The 17,183-nt window shown below is 50.6% G+C and overlaps 1 protein-coding gene and 1 long non-coding RNA gene across 3 annotated transcripts in view; one reads left to right on the top strand and one right to left on the bottom strand.

Annotated features, from left to right (window-relative positions):
• Window positions 1-17,183, top strand: part of TRAPPC8 (trafficking protein particle complex subunit 8) — a 170,714-nt gene that overhangs the window by 26,955 nt on the left and 126,576 nt on the right. For both annotated transcript variants that reach the window (XM_075353322.1, XM_075353323.1), the window contains 2 exons: window positions 702-855; window positions 1,586-1,676. In XM_075353322.1, coding sequence (XP_075209437.1) covers window positions 702-855; window positions 1,586-1,676 — 245 coding nt within the window. The remainder of the gene's footprint in view (window positions 1-701; window positions 856-1,585; window positions 1,677-17,183) is intronic.
• Window positions 1-17,183, bottom strand: part of LOC142317218 (uncharacterized) — a 43,690-nt gene that overhangs the window by 22,359 nt on the left and 4,148 nt on the right. The gene's annotated exons all lie outside the window — the stretch shown is intronic.

Consider the following 17,183-nt stretch of genomic DNA (forward strand, 5'->3'; position numbering starts at 1 on the left):
GGGGGAAGCATGGGGTGAAATATCTCTAGATTACCTCTGCAAATTACCAGCTAGAAAGCCAAAGGTCTGCAAAGCTGGAATTGCTGCAAAGGAGCATTCTGTGCCGAAAGCAAAGCGTGAAGAGAAAATTATTATTTCAAGTTAAGATCATTATTTTGCAACCTCGTCAATGTCTGGACTATATTTTCTATTCATTATGCAACTCATTTGATAAATAAAAGTATAATTTTTCATGGAAAAGACAAAATTGTCTGGGTGACCCCAAACTTTTGAACTGTAGTGTATATTGTGCTTTTAGAAATTAGTGATCAAAGTGTAATTCCAGATTTAATAACCTAACATCATAGAGACTCTTCCCCAGATGACGGGTGTCCCCCCGATTTTTACATCTGAGAAGTTTGGCTGCTATGTGTGATTAATCTGTGAGGGCAGCACCATGTCAGTTATTATCAATGTTGCCTTATTAAACCCACATCTGTCAGGCAACATCTCTGGATTCATAATTAAACCCCCCCCCCCCCAGTACATTAAAATGTAGGTAAGGGACAGGACCATGGAAGATGCTGTATGTCTGTGGGTAACAACCGCAAAGGCAGGGATCTGGTATTTTCTCCATGTATTTTTTTTTTTTTATTATTTGTTCTTTATGATGGTACTATTATTAATCCTTAATTTTGGATTTGGCATCTGTTTATCTCAAGGGCTGATTCAATCTATGAAGAAATGATACAACGCTATGGGACTCAAGGATGCTACTTACTCAAAATTAATTCTAGAGCATCCAGTAAAGAAGCAGATGAACAGATACCGGACCCCTGGAGTCAGTACATCCAGAAAAACAGCATTCACAGTCAGGTATGTAAAGAAAGAATGTAATAAGAAAAAATGCCCTCGATTGACCAATATTGTACAAGTGTTGTTCATGCTGTAGTGCAGCATCATTGTGGCACCTTATGCACGTTTTTGTGGGGGTTTTTTTTTTTCCACCCAAAATAAATATATATATATATATGTAATTTTTTTGTTTTTTCCACCCATAGTTATATTATAATTTATATAATATATATATTATATAAATTATAATATAACTATGGGTGGAAAAAACAAAAAAAATATATATATATATATATATATATATATATATATATATATATATATATATATATATATATATATATATATATATATATATATATATATATATATATATATATATATATATTATAAATCATAAATCAAATAATTTTGATATTGCAGTGCAGAAGTCACAGTCTGATGTTTGTTCATAGTTAAAAATGATGCAAAATTTGATGCTTTGTATTTGGTAGGAAATAACTCCCACTAATATGACTGATCTGGGTATACCATCACATAAGCAGATTTTACCCAATCTTTTAATGCATATTTTTTCACGATTTAATCCAGCACATGTGGTCCCAGGCTACCATTCATCTTCCTTTGTGTTGAAGTTGCCATTGTATATAATGTCAATCAGTCATGTTTGCATTCCTAAATTTGTCTAGATTATGCCAGCCATTTTCTATATTGTACCTAACCTTAATGTTTTGTATTTTTTCCCTCCCAGAATTCCTATGAAGATGGTTCTAATACTGCTGTAGTAAATAAAAATTTGGATCATATTGTTCCTGTTGATGGGCTGGAAAACTATGAGCAAGGTTGGAATAAGTACAATTTTTTCTTTGGATGATCTCTGTAGCTTTTTATTGTTTTTTTTTAAAGGGAACCGGTCACCAGATTTGACGACTATATTTAACTGCGGTCACCACCAGTGGGCTCTTGTATATAGTATTGTAACATGCTGTATATAAGAACCCAGGCTACTGTGTAGAATGTAAAAATCACTTTATAATACTCACCTAAGGGGCGGTGCAGACTGGTCGAATGGGTGTCTCTGTTCTCCGGTACCGGCGCCTCCTCTTTTGGCCATTTTTGTCCTCCTTCTGAAGCTGGGGTCATGATGTGTCCTACGTCATCCACACAGGCCGACATTGAGGTCCTGCGCATGCGCACTAAAATACTTTGATATGCCCTGCTCGGGGCAGATCAATGTCCACCTGCGCAGGACCTCAATGCTAGCGAGTGTGGATGACGTAGGACGCGTCATGCACCCTGGGTTCAGAAGGAGGACAAAGATAGCCGAAAGAGGAGGCGCCGCACGTGTAGAACAGAAACACCCATCCGACCAGTCTGCACCAGACTGCCCCTTAGGTGAGTATTATAAAGTCATTTTTACGTTCTACACAGCGGCCTGGGTTCTTATATACAGTATTCTAACATGCTGTATATAAGAGCCCACTGGTGGTGGCCGCAGCTTATAGTCACCAAATCTGGTGACAGGTTCCCTTTAATTATTATGGTTCATAAATGTAGCGTTAACAGCCTGAAAATGTGAGAAGTTCAGACAAGGGCCCTCTGTTCCAGACAGTAGTTATTTTCTTCCCTGTAGTGATGGTGAATTCACTGATGTTCAAACTTGGTAAGCTTACAAAAGAAAAGGTGGGCACTCACAGACTTCCTTAAAAATCATTCTTTATTTCATCTATGCAAACGGGTTAACAAGGAAGGGGAATGCGGAACAGCAGGTGGACGACGGCGGCCCCTTACATTTTTTAATATGTTAAGACATTAATGGCTGTGAGTTATTTAGAGGGCACACCGCATTTACACTATGATGCAATGTAAAGTAGTCAGTGCACAGCTTGTATCAAAGTCTCAGATCTTCAGTGTTGTCCAATGAATAGATATAATATGGTTACAAAACTGTGATGGGTGTACTCACTTGTGGTATACTGTATATTATATTCTAAGGCAAATGGTAATGTATAAAGACTTTAATCCGAATTTATTTACATCGGAAGTCTGAAGCTACCTTCCTCTTTTTGTGTTTTGCATTGCGTTGTCTGGTATGTAAACTAAGAAGTCTTATCTCTCTTGTAACTGAAGGTGTCAAATCAGTTCTCCACCAAACTGTATAACTTATTGAGGCATTATTCAGGGGCCACATTTGAGGTCCACTTTATATAGTGCATAAATTACAAGTCCTCTAGATACTCTTCATAGACAGTTATCCGCAGAGCTGGGGGAAAACAAAGTAATGTATTGGAATATAAGCAGGGCTGTGGAGTCTTAGTCGGAGCTCATTTTGGTGGAGTCTGAGTTGGTATAAAATACTCCGACTCCTAAAATATATAATAAATTGGGGACAGTAGTGCAATGCAGAATGTGCTGAAAATGTTTTCATAGGAATTTAGGAAAGTTATGAAATGTCCTATAAATGTCTGTTCTATTCCTGATCTAAGGCTACATTCACACACAGCGTTTTTGCTGCGTTTGAGGATACGTTTTTCAGCTTCAAAAGCAGATCAGCTTTTTAAAAAACCGCATCATCTGAAAGGTTTTTGAGCTCATAAATAATGCTTTCAATAGCAAAAGCAGATTACCGTATTTTTCGCTTTATAAGACGCACCGGATTATAAGACGCACCCCAAATTTAGACATCGTAAAAGGTAAAAAAAAAAGAAAAATGGGGTCCGTCTTATACTCCGGTCTTCTCTTACCGGAGGGGGGCAGCAGTGGTGGTGAAGCGGGGTCACAGGAGGCAGAGGTTGTGCTGGCAGGCATGGCGGATCAGTGGCAGCGGGGTCCGTGGTTGCAGGTGCGGTGGCGTCCGTGGTTGCAGGAGCTGCGGGACACCGTGGTGGTGGTGGTGGCGGCGGCGGCAGCAGCGGCGGTGGAGGGGGGTGAGGACGTGCAGCAGGCCAGTGCAGTGAGTGTCCCAGTGTCCGCGGTCCCGGTTCAAATGATTGCGCCTGGAGCGGCGCATGCACAGATGGAGCTCTCATCTAAGAGCTCCATCTGCGCACGCGCTTGCTCCCGGCGGCATCATTTGAAACTGGAACCGCGGACAAACTGCGTAACTTGCTGCAGTGCACGGCCGCCCGCCACGCACGCACAGAGTGGCAGCCAGCTGGCTGCCCGCCCACCCTGCGTGCAAGCGGCCGGGTACCTGTGCTTGCATGCGGGCGCCCGTGTGAGGGCGGCAGCCGGCTGCCGCCCGCACACAGCACCCGACTGCCGCCCGCACACAGCACCCGGTTGCCGCCCGCACACAGCCACGGATACCCGGCTGCCACCGCACGCAAGCACAGGCACCCGGCCGCCCGATCGCCGCACAGACAAGACACGCAGGTACCGCTATATTCGGATTATAAGATGCACCCCCCCATTTTCCTCCCAAATTTTTGGGAGGAAAAGTGCGTCTTCTAAAGCGAAAAATACGGTAGATAAACACCACACAAACTGACATGCTCATTCTTTGTGAGGATCCTCACAAAACGCTGTGTCTGGATGTCCTATCTTTTCACCCATTGCCTTTGCTGGATGCCCAGAGTCACTGCATTTCACTGAATTATTTTGCCATCAATGTTCGATATGTTTGTGGCAAGAAAGAAATTGTTAGCAAGACACTGGCAGTAAAAGATAGTAAAGCTCATCACAGCAGCCAGTTTCTCCAGGCCTTAGTGGAAAAAGTTCTGCAAGATTAGGAACGCAAAAAAGAACAGGTTCTTGCCATTGTAACGGACAATGATTTAAGTACAATTAAACTGATGAATGAGAGTAATGAACAACAGCTTGAAGAAAATTTAGGATTCAGTGTGTCTGAGATGGAGCCACAGTGCTGTTCATGTAACTGAGGACCAAACAGATATTACAACAGAAGAACAGCAAAATGATACTTAAGCATTAGATCTTGTTGAAGCTGCTTCAAAACACTTTCATATCCATTACATGCGCTGTGTTGTGCACATGCTGCAGCTGGCAATTAGAGTCTGCAAGAGGGACTTCGGTTTCACACATCTGTCTTTTCGCCGGTTTGGCGGATGCGGCGCACTCCAGTACAGTGTATACAGTACAGTGGCAGTGTGACAAATGACGGTCACATGCTTTCATATGACCGGAGCATGTGACCCGGAAGTTGTGGCACTGCCACTGTACTGTATCGTACTGTACTGGCATGCGCCACATCCGCCAAACCGGTGAAAAGCCGGATGTGTGAAACTGGGCGGACATGCTGGAAACTTAAGTGGAAAAGTGAGGAAGTTGGTTATTGCCGCCAGAACCCCTAAAATTGATTCCATCTTGAAGAGACGTGCTGGGAAAGGGGCAATTGTTGATCAAGCCACTCGGTGAGGCAGCACTTATTTAATGACTGAGCGATTGCTTGAACTAAAATCGTTTCTTATAGTTATGGTGAACCCTCAAGTAACCTTAAATGAAGGTCAATGGACACAGATGACTGAATTGAAGGAATTACTTAATCACCCATTTACCGTGACTAAAAAATTACAAGCTGAGGAGTTAACTCCTGGCATTTTCATAAGGGAGTGGAAGAACTTGCTATTTTGCCTGTCCCAAAGAAGAGGTTTAATCGCAGATGGCATTTCTGCTTCAATGAAACGGAGAGAGACACAGCTATTGGAAAATAAAATTCTTCTGGCAGCTGTTTATGTGGACCCAATTCATCGTATACTGCTTGATGATCAACAGCTTACTAAAGGAAAAGTAGCTTTGAGTGAGGTAGCAGTTAGGATGAGTGGCTACAGGACTTCCAGGCAGAAGAGGACTTGGGGCCTGACAGTGCTACTGCTGCGATATCTTCATCCTCATCAGATGAGGAGTTTAACTTTGACAAGTATTTGGATGACATGGAGCAGCAAAATGTTGCTGCAAGGAAAAAGATTTCACTCCGTCTCCTATAGCAGCAGATTGACAAGATTTCAGTAAAATTTTCACTTGCTCTCAAAGAAATAGAAAAATTCAACCATTCATCAAAACTGACTGTGCACGAGGCAATTCCTTTATACCTGGAAATTGTTTGATATGTTGCCCATGTGGTTACGGCTTTGCCTCCAACCCAAGTTACTGTAGAGAGGTTGTTCTCTAGCCTTAAAATTATTAGGTCAAATTTGAGGTAATCTGCGAAGGAGGATCTGATGGAAGCAATTCTATTTCTTACAACAAATTCATAGACCGCACAAATGTTATTTAATATGTTTTCTTTGTCGCTCCATTGGGAGACCCAGACAATTGGGTGTATAGCTTCTGCCTCCGGAGGCCACACAAAGTATTACACTTTAAAAAGTGTAACCCCTCCCCTGTGCCTATACACCCTCCCGTGCATCACGGGCCCATCAGTTTTATGCTTTGTGTTGAAGGAGGCACACATTCACGCAAGCTCCACATTTAGTCAGCAGTAGCTGCTTATTTTATCGGATGGAAGAAAAGAGGGCCCCCCACAGGGCCCCCGGCATGCTCCCTTCTCACCCCACTAAGGTCGGCGGTGCTGTTAAGGTTGAGGTACCCATTGCGGGTACAAAGGCTGGAGCCACATGCCGTTTTCCTTCCCCATCCCTTAGAGGCTCTGGGAGAAGTGGGATCCTAACCGGTCACCATGCACTGGGACCGGGCTCCCTCCGCAGCCCCTGGGGGAATCTGACGGACAGGAGACTGGGTATCATCAGGGACAGGCCCTGCTTCTAAGAGGTACTCTGTGTCCCCTTGGGGACGGCGCATGGAGCGCCTGTGTAACAGACGCTGCAGCGGCTGCTGTGTTTTTTGTGACGCCGGGACTACCGCGCCGACCGCGCATGTTTGCCGGCCGCGTTATTAAATTTAGTCCCCGGCTTCTGCGGCCTAGTACCATAACTCCCGCCCCCGGGCCTGCCAGTCAGGGGTAAGGGCGGGACGCTCGACTAGACGTCGGCAGTGAGGGCTGGAGCATACTTAGGTATCCTCCTCCCCCCTCACTGAGCACTGAGGGGCATCAGATTCCCGCACTTTATTAGTCACGCCCACGGCTCCCTCCTCATCTGAGAACGCTGGCAGCCATTGTTATAATCACTTCTGCCGGTGGAGGAATTCAGAACGAGCTCTACAGCTCTGGGAGGCCCAGGCAGGGAATCTGGTGGTCACACAACCGCTTTGGGCGGTCGGTAAGCCGCACCGGTTAAGGTGCTGGCCCCCTTGGGTGCCGAAGTATGTATATATATGTATATATATGTATATATATATATATATATATATATATATATATATATATATATATATATATATATATATATATATATATATATATATATATATATATATATATATATATATATATATATATATATATATATATATATATATATATATTATACATTTTCTCTGTTCGGCCGCATTATTTGCCCTTGGCTATATACCCTCACTGATTACTCTAAGAGGAGACAACAGCATGTCGTCCGCAAAGAGCAAGGGTGCCAAGGCACAGGCTTATTTTGCAACCTGTACCTCTTGTGCGGCTATGTTACCTGCAGGTTCCACCTACCCTCATTGTGTGCAATGCTCGGCCCCTGTGGCACTCCCTCAGCCGGAGCCTCAGGCACTGGTGGGACCCTCGGCTCAGGTAGAACCGCCGGCTTCCACTGTCCAGGTGGCAGGGACAGAGTTTGCAGTTTTGGCTGAAAAACTCTGAGTCGCTTTCACAATCCATGGCTCAGTCTATGGACAGATGGTCTTCTAAGATACTAGAAGCCTTGCAGTCCAGACCGGTATCACAGGCCCAGGGCAGTTCATCACCCCCAGGCCCCCCTCGGTCGGCGCACCAAAGTGCTCCTGGGGTGGCACCTAGGTCCCACGGGGAGGACTCCGACACGGACCGCAGTCCCAGACCGCCTAAGCGGGCTCGCTGGGAACCTTCCTCGCCTTCATCACGCTGCTCAGGGTCTCAGCATGAGGACTCTCTGGAGGACGAAGCGGAGGTCGCAGCTCAGGGCTCTGACCCTGACGTTGCTCTCAATCTTGATACACCTGAAGGGGACGCCATAGTAAATGACCTTATAGCGTCCATCAACCAGGTGCTAGATCTTTCTCCTCCAACTCCACCTATAGAGGAGTCTGCTTCACAGCAGGAGAAACACCAGTTTAGGTTTCCCAAACGTACACGGAGTGCGTTTTTCGATCACTCTAACTTCAGAGATGCTGTCCAGAAGCACCGAGCATTTCCGGACAAGCGCTTTACTAAGCGCCTTAATGACACACGTTACCCCTTCCCCCCCTGACGTAGTTAAGGGTTGGGCTCAGTGTCCCAAGGTGGATCCTCCAGTCTCTAGACTGGCGGCTAGATCCGTAGTATCAGTGGCAGATGGCTCATCGCTCAAGGATGCCACTGACAGGCAAATGGAGCTCCTGATGAAATCCATCTATGAAGCCATAGGCGCTTCTTTTGCTCCGGCATTCGCAGCCGTGTGGGCACTCCAAGCTATCTCAGCTTGTCTGTCTGAGATTAATGCGGTCACACGTACCTCTACTCCGCAGGTTGTGTCTTTGACTTCTCAGGCGTCGGCTTTTTCGTCCTACGCCATGAACGCCGTCCTGGACTCTGCGAGCCGTACAGCGGTAGCATCTGCCAATTCGGTGGCAGTCCGCAGGGCCATGTGGCTACGCGAATGGAAGGCAGACTCTGCTTCCAAGAAGTTCTTAACCGGTTTGCCATTTTCTGGCGACCGTTTGTTTAGCGAGCAATTGGACGAAATTATTAAACAATCCAAGGGAAAGGACTCGTCCTTACCCCAGTCCAAACCAAACAGGCCTCAGCAGCGAAAGATACAACCCAGGTTTCGGTCCTTTCGGCCCTCAGCCAAGTCCCATTCCTCCACGTCCAACAGGTCAGAGAAGGGCCAGAGGAACTCTTCTGCATGGCGGTCTAAGTCACGTCCTAAAAAGACCGCCGGAGGAGCCGCCCCAAAGGCGGCCTCCTCATGACTTTCGGCCTCCCCAAACTGCATCCTCGGTCGGTGGCAGGCTCTCCCGCTTTTGCGACGCCTGGTGGCCACATGTCAAAGACCGATGGGTGAGAGACATTCTGTCTCACGGTTACAGGATAGAGCTCAGTTCTCGTCCTCCGACTCGTTTCTTCAGAACATCTCCGCCCCCCGAGCGAGCCGATGCACTTTTTCAGGCGGTGAACACTCTGAAGGCAGAAGGAGTTGTGATCCCCGTTCCCCTTCAAGAACGTGGTCGCGGTTTTTACTCCAACTTGTTCGTGGTGCCAAAAAAGGACGGATCATTCCGTCCCGTTCTGGACCTCAAACTGCTCAACAGACACGTGAGAACCAGACGGTTCCGGATGGAATCTCTCCGCTCTGTCATCGCCTCGATGTCCCAAGGAGACTTCCTAGCATCAATCGACATCAGGGATGCTTATCTCCATGTGCCGATTGCACCAGAGCATCAATGCTTCCTGCGTTTCGCCATCGGGGACGAACACCTTCAGTTCGTGGCACTGCCTTTCGGCCTGGCGACAGTCCCACGGGTCTTTACCAAGGTCATGGCAGCAGTGGTGGCGGTCCTACACTCTCAGGGACACTCGGTGATCCCTTACTTAGACGATCTTCTAGTCAAGGCACACTCCCGGGGGGCATGTCAACACAGCCTGACCATTGCTCTGGAGACTCTCCAGAGGTTCGGGTGGATCATCAATTTCCCAAAGTCAAAATTGACACCGACCCAATCACTGACTTACCTCGGGATGGAGTTTCATACTCTCTCAGCGATAGTGAAGCTTCCGCTGGACAAACAGCGTTCGCTGCAGACAGGGGTGCACTCTCTCCTTCGGGCCCAGTCACACCCCTTGAGGCGCCTCATGCACTTCCTAGGGAAGATGGTGGCAGCAATGGAGGCAGTTCCCTTTGCGCAGTTTCATCTGCGTCCACTTCAATGGGACATTCTCCGCAAATGGGACAGGAGGTCGACGTCCCTAGACAGGAACGTCTCTCTTTCACTGGCAGCCAAAACCTCTCTTCAGTGGTGGCTTCTTCCCACTTCTTTGTCGAAGGGAAAATCCTTCCTGCCCCCATCCTGGGCTGTGGTCACGACGGACGCGAGTCTGTCAGGGTGGGGAGCGGTCTTCCTCCACCACAGGGCTCAGGGAACCTGGACTCCGACAGAGTCGTCCCTTCAGATCAATGTTCTGGAAATAAGGGCAGTGTATCTAGCCCTAAGGGCGTTCCAGCGGTGGCTGGAGGGTAGGCAGATCCGAATACAGTCGGACAACGCCACGGCGGTCGCGTACATCAACCACCAGGGCGGCACACGCAGTCGTCAAGCCTTCCAAGAAGTTCGGCGGATTCTGCTGTGGGCGGAAGCCACAGCCTCCACCATCTCCGCAGTTCACATCCCGGGCGTAGAAAACTGGGAAGCAGACTTTCTCAGTCGCCAGGGCATGGACGCAGGGGAATGGTCTCTTCACCCGGACGTGTTTCAAGAGATCTGTTGCCGCTGGGGAATGCCGGACGTCGACCTCATGGCGTCTCGGCACAACAACAAAGTCCCGGCATTCATGGCACGGTCTCAAGATCACAGAGCTCTGGCGGTGGACGCCTTAGTTCAGGATTGGTCGCAGTTTCGACTGCCTTATGTATTTCCTCCTCTGGCACTACTGCCCAGAGTGTTACGCAAGATCAGGTCCGACTGCCGCCGCGCCTTCCTCGTCGCTCCAGACTGGCCGAGGAGGTCGTGGTACCCGGATCTGTGGCACCTCACGGTGGGTCAACCGTGGGCACTCCCAGACCGACCAGACTTGCTGTCTCAAGGGCCATTTTTCCATCTGAATTCTGCGGCCCTCAACCTGACTGTGTGGCCATTGAGTCCTGGCTCCTAGCGTCCTCAGGGTTATCTCTATCACGCCTTTCGCAGAAGGTGGCCTTCCTTGTGGCAGTCGCATCACTTCGGAGAGTGTCTGGGCTAGCAGCGCTGTCATGCAAAGCCCCCTTCCTGGTGTTTCACCAGGATAAGGTGGTTCTGCGTCCGGTCCCGGAATTTCTCCATAAGATGGTATCCCCTTTTCATCTCAATCAGGATATCTCCTTACCTTCTTTTTGCCCTCATCCAGTTCACCAATGTGAAAAGGATGTGCACTTGCTAGATCTGGTGAGAGCACTCCGGCTCTACATTTCTCGCACGGCGCCCCTGCGCCGTTCTGATGCGCTCTTTGTCCTTGTCGCTGGCCAGCGTAAGGGGTCGCAGGCTTCCAAGTCAACCTTGGCTCGGTGGATCAAGGAACCGATTCTTGAAGCCTACCGTTCTTCTGGGCTTCCGATTCCTTCGCGGCTGAAAGCCCATTCTACCAGAGCCGTAGGTGCATCCTGGGCACTGCGGCACCAGGCTACGGCTCAGCAGGTGTGTCAGGCGGCTACCTGGTCGAGTCTGCACACTTTCACGAAACACTATCAGGTGCATGCCTATGCTTCGGCAGATGCCAGCCTAGGTAGGCGAGTCCTTCAGGCGGCAGTTGCCCACCTGTAAAAGGGGGCCGTTTTCGGCTCTTTTTATCGAGGTATTCTTTTACCCACCCAGGGACTGCTTTTGGACGTCCCAATTGTCTGGGTCTCCCAATGGAGCGACAAAGAAGAAGGGAATTTTGTTTACTTACCGTAAATTCCTTTTCTTCTAGCTCCTATTGGGAGACCCAGCACCCGCCCCTGTTCCCTTCGGGCTGTTTGTTCTTTTGTGTACACATGTTGTTCATGTTGAATTGTTCTTTGGTTCATGGTTTCAGTTCTCCGAACATCCTTCGGATTGAATTTACCTTAGACCAATTTATAAGTTTCCTCCTTCCTGCTTTGGCACCAAAACTGATGGGCCCGTGATGCACGGGAGGGTGTATAGGCAGAGGGGAGGGGTTACACTTTTTAAAGTGTAATACTTTGTGTGGCCTCCGGAGGCAGAAGCTATACACCCAATTGTCTGGGTCTCCCAATAGGAGCTAGAAGAAAAGGAATTTACGGTAAGTAAACAAAATTCCCTTCTTTGTTGAAAACTTTTTTGCCACTTACATAGTGTATTACACAGTATTATATATAACACTATGTTTTTTGCCACTTACATAGTGTATTACATAGTGTATTATAGTGTATTACATAGTGTATTACATAGTGTATTACATAGTGTATTACATAGTGTATTACATAGTGTATTACATAGTGTATTACATAGTGTATTACATAGTGTATTACATAGTGTATTACATAGTGTATTACATAGTGTATTACATAGTGTATTACATAGTGTATTACATAGTGTATTACATAGTGTATTACATAGTGTATTACATAGTGTTTATATATATATATATATATATATATATATATATATATATATATATATATATAAACACTATGTAATACACTATGTAACACTATGTTTTTTGCCACTTACATAGTGTTACATAGTGTATTACATAGTATCTATATATATAATTGCCTTATTCTGTCTGTCTGTCTTGCTCCAAAATTGTCCTTACGGTGACACAAAGCTGATTGGCCGCTGGGCTCGCCATGGCCCCGCCCCCCCGCACGGATTGGCCGCTCGCCCAGGCACCCTGCAGGCATTGGCAACTCCGCCACGCCCCGCCCCCCTCACGCAATGCACGCTAGCTCTGGCCCCGCCCCCCCCACGCATTCCTCGAACCGACACGGTCACGGAGCCACGACTACCAGGTGAGTACTGTACCCCTGGGAGCCCACATCAGCGTACGCCGCCAAACCAGCCGACACAGACCCTCGCATTGCTGGGGCTGGCCGGCGTATGCTGGTGTGGGCTCCCGTGCGAGCGGGGGACGAGATACGCTGGTAACCATGGTAGCATAGTTACCAGCGCATCAAGGTCCTGCAGCGGCGGAACATACACACACGCACACACAACAGCACACACACATCAGATCACACTCACTCTCACACACACATCACATCGCATCCACATACTCACAACATCCTGGGATATCGCTTGCTTCTCGGCGGCGATACTGTGCTGTGAGCTTTCAGGACCTGCCGGAGGATCACATGGCCAGAAGCATGTGGTATCTCCGGATGTTGTGAGTATAAGCGCGTATGTGCAATATCGTGTGTGTGTGTGTGTGTGTGTGTGTGTGTGAGGTGTATGCGATCGGGTGTGTGTGAGGTGTATGCGATCGGGTGTGTGTGAGTGTATGCGATCGGGTGTGTGTGAGTGTATGCGATCGGATCTGTGAGTGTCGGCAGAGGAGCACGGCGTGCTGGAGTAGGCTGGGAGGAGAGAGGCTGATGCTGGGGGAGGCTGGGGTAGGCTGGGGGGAGAGAGGCTGATGCTGGGGACCGAAAAGGCTGATGCTGGGGGGAGAGAGGCTGATGCTGGGAGGAGAGAGGCTGATGCTGGGAGGAGAGAGGCTGATGCTGGGAGGAGAGAGGCTGATGCTGGGAGGAGAGAGGCTGATGCTGGGAGGAGAGAGGCTGATGCTGGGAGGAGAGAGGCTGATGCTGGGAGGAGAGAGGCTGATGCTGGGAGGAGAGAGGCTGATGCTGGGAGGCTGAGGCTGGGGTAGGCTGGGAGGAGAGAGGCTGATGCTGGGAGGAGAGAGGCTGATGCTGGGAGGAGAGAGGCTGATGCTGGGAGGAGAGAGGCTGATGCTGGGAGGAGAGAGGCTGATGCTGGGAGGAGAGAGGCTGATGCTGGGAGGAGAGAGGCTGATGCTGGGAGGAGAGAGGCTGATGCTGGGAGGAGAGAGGCTGATGCTGGGAGGAGAGAGGCTGATGCTGGGAGGAGAGAGGCTGATGCTGGGAGGAGAGAGGCTGATGCTGGGAGGAGAGAGGCTGATGCTGGGAGGAGAGAGGCTGATGCTGGGAGGAGAGAGGCTGATGCTGGGAGGAGAGAGGCTGATGCTGGGAGGAGAGAGGCTGATGCTGGGAGGAGAGAGGCTGATGCTGGGAGGAGAGAGGCTGATGCTGGGAGGAGAGAGGCTGATGCTGGGAGGAGAGAGGCTGATGCTGGGAGGAGAGAGGCTGATGCTGGGAGGAGAGAGGCTGATGCTGGGAGGAGAGAGGCTGATGCTGGGAGGAGAGAGGCTGATGCTGGGAGGAGAGAGGCTGATGCTGGGAGGAGAGAGGCTGATGCTGGGAGGAGAGAGGCTGATGCTGGGAGGAGAGAGGCTGATGCTGGGAGGAGAGAGGCTGATGCTGGGAGGAGAGAGGCTGATGCTGGGAGGAGAGAGGCTGATGCTGGGAGGAGAGAGGCTGATGCTGGGAGGAGAGAGGCTGATGCTGGGGGCAGAGAGGCTGATGCTGGGGGCAGAGAGGCTGATGCTGGGGGCAGAGAGGCTGATGCTGGGGGCAGAGAGGCTGATGCTGGGGGCAGAGAGGCTGATGCTGGGGGCAGAGAGGCTGATGCTGGGGGCAGAGAGGCTGATGCTGGGGGCAGAGAGGCTGATGCTGGGGGCAGAGAGGCTGATGCTGGGGGCAGAGAGGCTGATGCTGGGAGGAGAGAGGCTGATGCTGGGAGGAGAGAGGCTGATGCTGGGAGGAGAGAGGCTGATGCTGGGAGGAGAGAGGCTGATGCTGGGAGGAGAGAGGCTGATGCTGGGAGGAGAGAGGCTGATGCTGGGAGGAGAGAGGCTGATGCTGGGGGCAGAGAGGCTGATGCTGCGGGCAGAGAGGCTGATGCTGCGGGCAGAGAGGCTGATGCTGCGGGCAGAGAGGCTGATGCTGCGGGCAGAGAGGCTGATGCTGCGGGCAGAGAGGCTGATGCTGCGGGCAGAGAGGCTGATGCTGCGGGCAGGGAGGCTGATGCTGCGGGCAGCATGGGGGATGGCGCACGATGGGGGGTGCGCAGCATGGCGGATGGCGCACGTTTGGGGGTGCGCAGCATGGGGGATGGCGCACGTTTGGGGGTGCGCAGCATGGGGGATGGAGCACGATGGGGGGTGCGCTGCATGGGGGATGGAGCACGAAGGGAAGTGCACACCTCCCCCCAACAAACACACACACACACACACACGCGCACTGCACAACACACCACACACACACACTGGGAACCACAAACAACTGCCCTACACAGACACCCACACACACAGACAACGCTGCACACACACAACACCCAACACACAAACACCGCGGCACACACAAATATACGCACATACCGCACAACACACACATTGCACAAAACATACCTCCCCCCCAAAACACACCACACACACAAACCGCGCAACACACACACACGCAACGCTACAGACACACAGCGCTCCACAAACAACGCAACACACGCAACACACATACAACACCGCTCTCACCCCCCGTCACACCCAGACAACACCCAGAACATGTACAGCGCCCTACACAAACACTTGGTAACTACACACAACAACATTATATATATCTATATATATAATTGCCTTATTCTGTCTGTCTGTCTGTCTGTCTGTCTGTCTGTCTGTCTGTCTGTCTGTCTGTCTGTCTGTCTGTCTGTCTGTCTGTCTGTCTGTCTGTCTGTCTTGCTTCAAAATTGTGTCCTTCCGGTGACATTGTGTCCTTACGGTGACACAAAGCTGATTGGCCGCTGGGCTCGCCATGGCCCCGCCCCCCCACACCGATTGGCCGCTCGCCCAGGCTGCGCCCCCACACGGATTGGCCAGCCGCTCGGCCAGGCTCCGCCCCCCCACAGATTGGCCTCTCGCCCCGGCACCCTGCAGGCATTGGCAACTCGGCCACGCCACGCCCCGCCCCCCTCACGCAATGGACGTTAGCTCTGCCCCCCACGCATTCCCCGAACTGACACGGTCACGGCTCCCAGGTGAGTACTGTACACACCCCCCCCCCCAACGGGAGCCCACATCAGCGTACGCCGCCAACCCAGCCGACACTTACCCCCGCATTGCTGGCCTTGCCGCCGTATGCTGGTGTGGGCTCCCGTGCGAGTGGGGGACGTGATGCGCTGGTAACCATCCTAGCATAGTTACCAGCACATCAAGGTCCTGCAGCGGCGGAAGATCCACATGCACACACATAACAGCACACACACATACACATACACACACATCAGATCACACTCACTCTCACAAACACCTCACACACACATCGCATCCACACACTCACAGCATCCGGCGATATCGCTTGCTTCTCGCCCTCGATACTGTGCTGTTGTGACCTTCCAGGACCTGCCGGAGGATCACATGGCCAGAAGCATGTGGTATCTCCGGATGTTGTGAGTATGAGCGCGTATGTGCAATATAGTCAATGTGTGTGTGTGTGTGAGTGTATGCGATCGGGTGTGTGTCGGTGTGTGTGAGTGTATGCGATCGAGTGTGTGTGAGTGTATGCGATCGAGTGTGTGTGAGTGTATGCGATCGGGTGTGTGTCGGTGTGTGTGAGTGTATGCGATCGGGTGTGTGTCGGTGTGTGTGAGTGTATGCGATCGAGTGTGTGTGAGTGTATGCGATCGAGTGTGTGTGAGTGTATGCGATCGAGTGTGTGTGAGTGTATGCGATCGGGTGTGTGTCGGTGTGTGTGAGTGTATGCGATCGGGTGTGTGTCGGTGTGTGTGAGTGTATGCGATCGGATCTGTGAGTGTCGGCAGAGGAGCATGGCGTGCTGGAGGAGGCTGGGAGGAGAGAGGCTGATCCTGGGGAAGGCTGGGATGGGGAGGCTGATGCTGGGGACAGAGAGGCTGATGCTGGGATGAGAGAGGCTGATGCTGGGATGAGAGAGGCTGATGCTGGGGACTGAGAGGCTGATGCTGGGGACTGAGAGGCTGATGCTGGGGACTGAGAGGCTGATGCTGGGGACTGAGAGGCTGATGCTGGGGACAGAGAGGCTGATGCTGGGATGAGAGAGGCTGATCCTGGGGAAGGCTGGGATGGAGAGGCTGATGCTGGGGACAGAGAGGCTGATGCTGGGGACAGAGAGGCTGATGCTGGGGACAGAGAGGCTGATGCTGGGGACAGAGAGGCTGATGCTGGGGACAGAGAGACTGATGCTGGGGACAGAGAGGCTGATGCTGGGGACAGAGAGGCTGATGCTGGGGACAGAGAGGCTGATGCTGGGGACAGAGAGGCTGATGCTGGAGACAGAGAGGCTGATGCTGGGGACAGAGAGGCTGATGCTGGGGACAGAGAGGCTGATGCTGGGGACAGAGAGGCTGATGCTGGGGACAGAGAGGCTGATGCTGGGGACAGAGAGGCTGATGCTGGGGACAGAGAGGCTGATGCTGGGGACAGAGAGGCTGATGCTGGGGACAGAGAGGCTGATGCTGGGGACAGAGAGGCTGATGCTGGGGACAGAGAGGCTGATGCTGGGGACAGAGAGGCTGATGCTGGG

This window comes from Anomaloglossus baeobatrachus, chromosome 6 (assembly GCF_048569485.1).
Source record: "Anomaloglossus baeobatrachus isolate aAnoBae1 chromosome 6, aAnoBae1.hap1, whole genome shotgun sequence".
Classification (NCBI taxonomy): Eukaryota; Metazoa; Chordata; class Amphibia; order Anura; family Aromobatidae; genus Anomaloglossus; species Anomaloglossus baeobatrachus.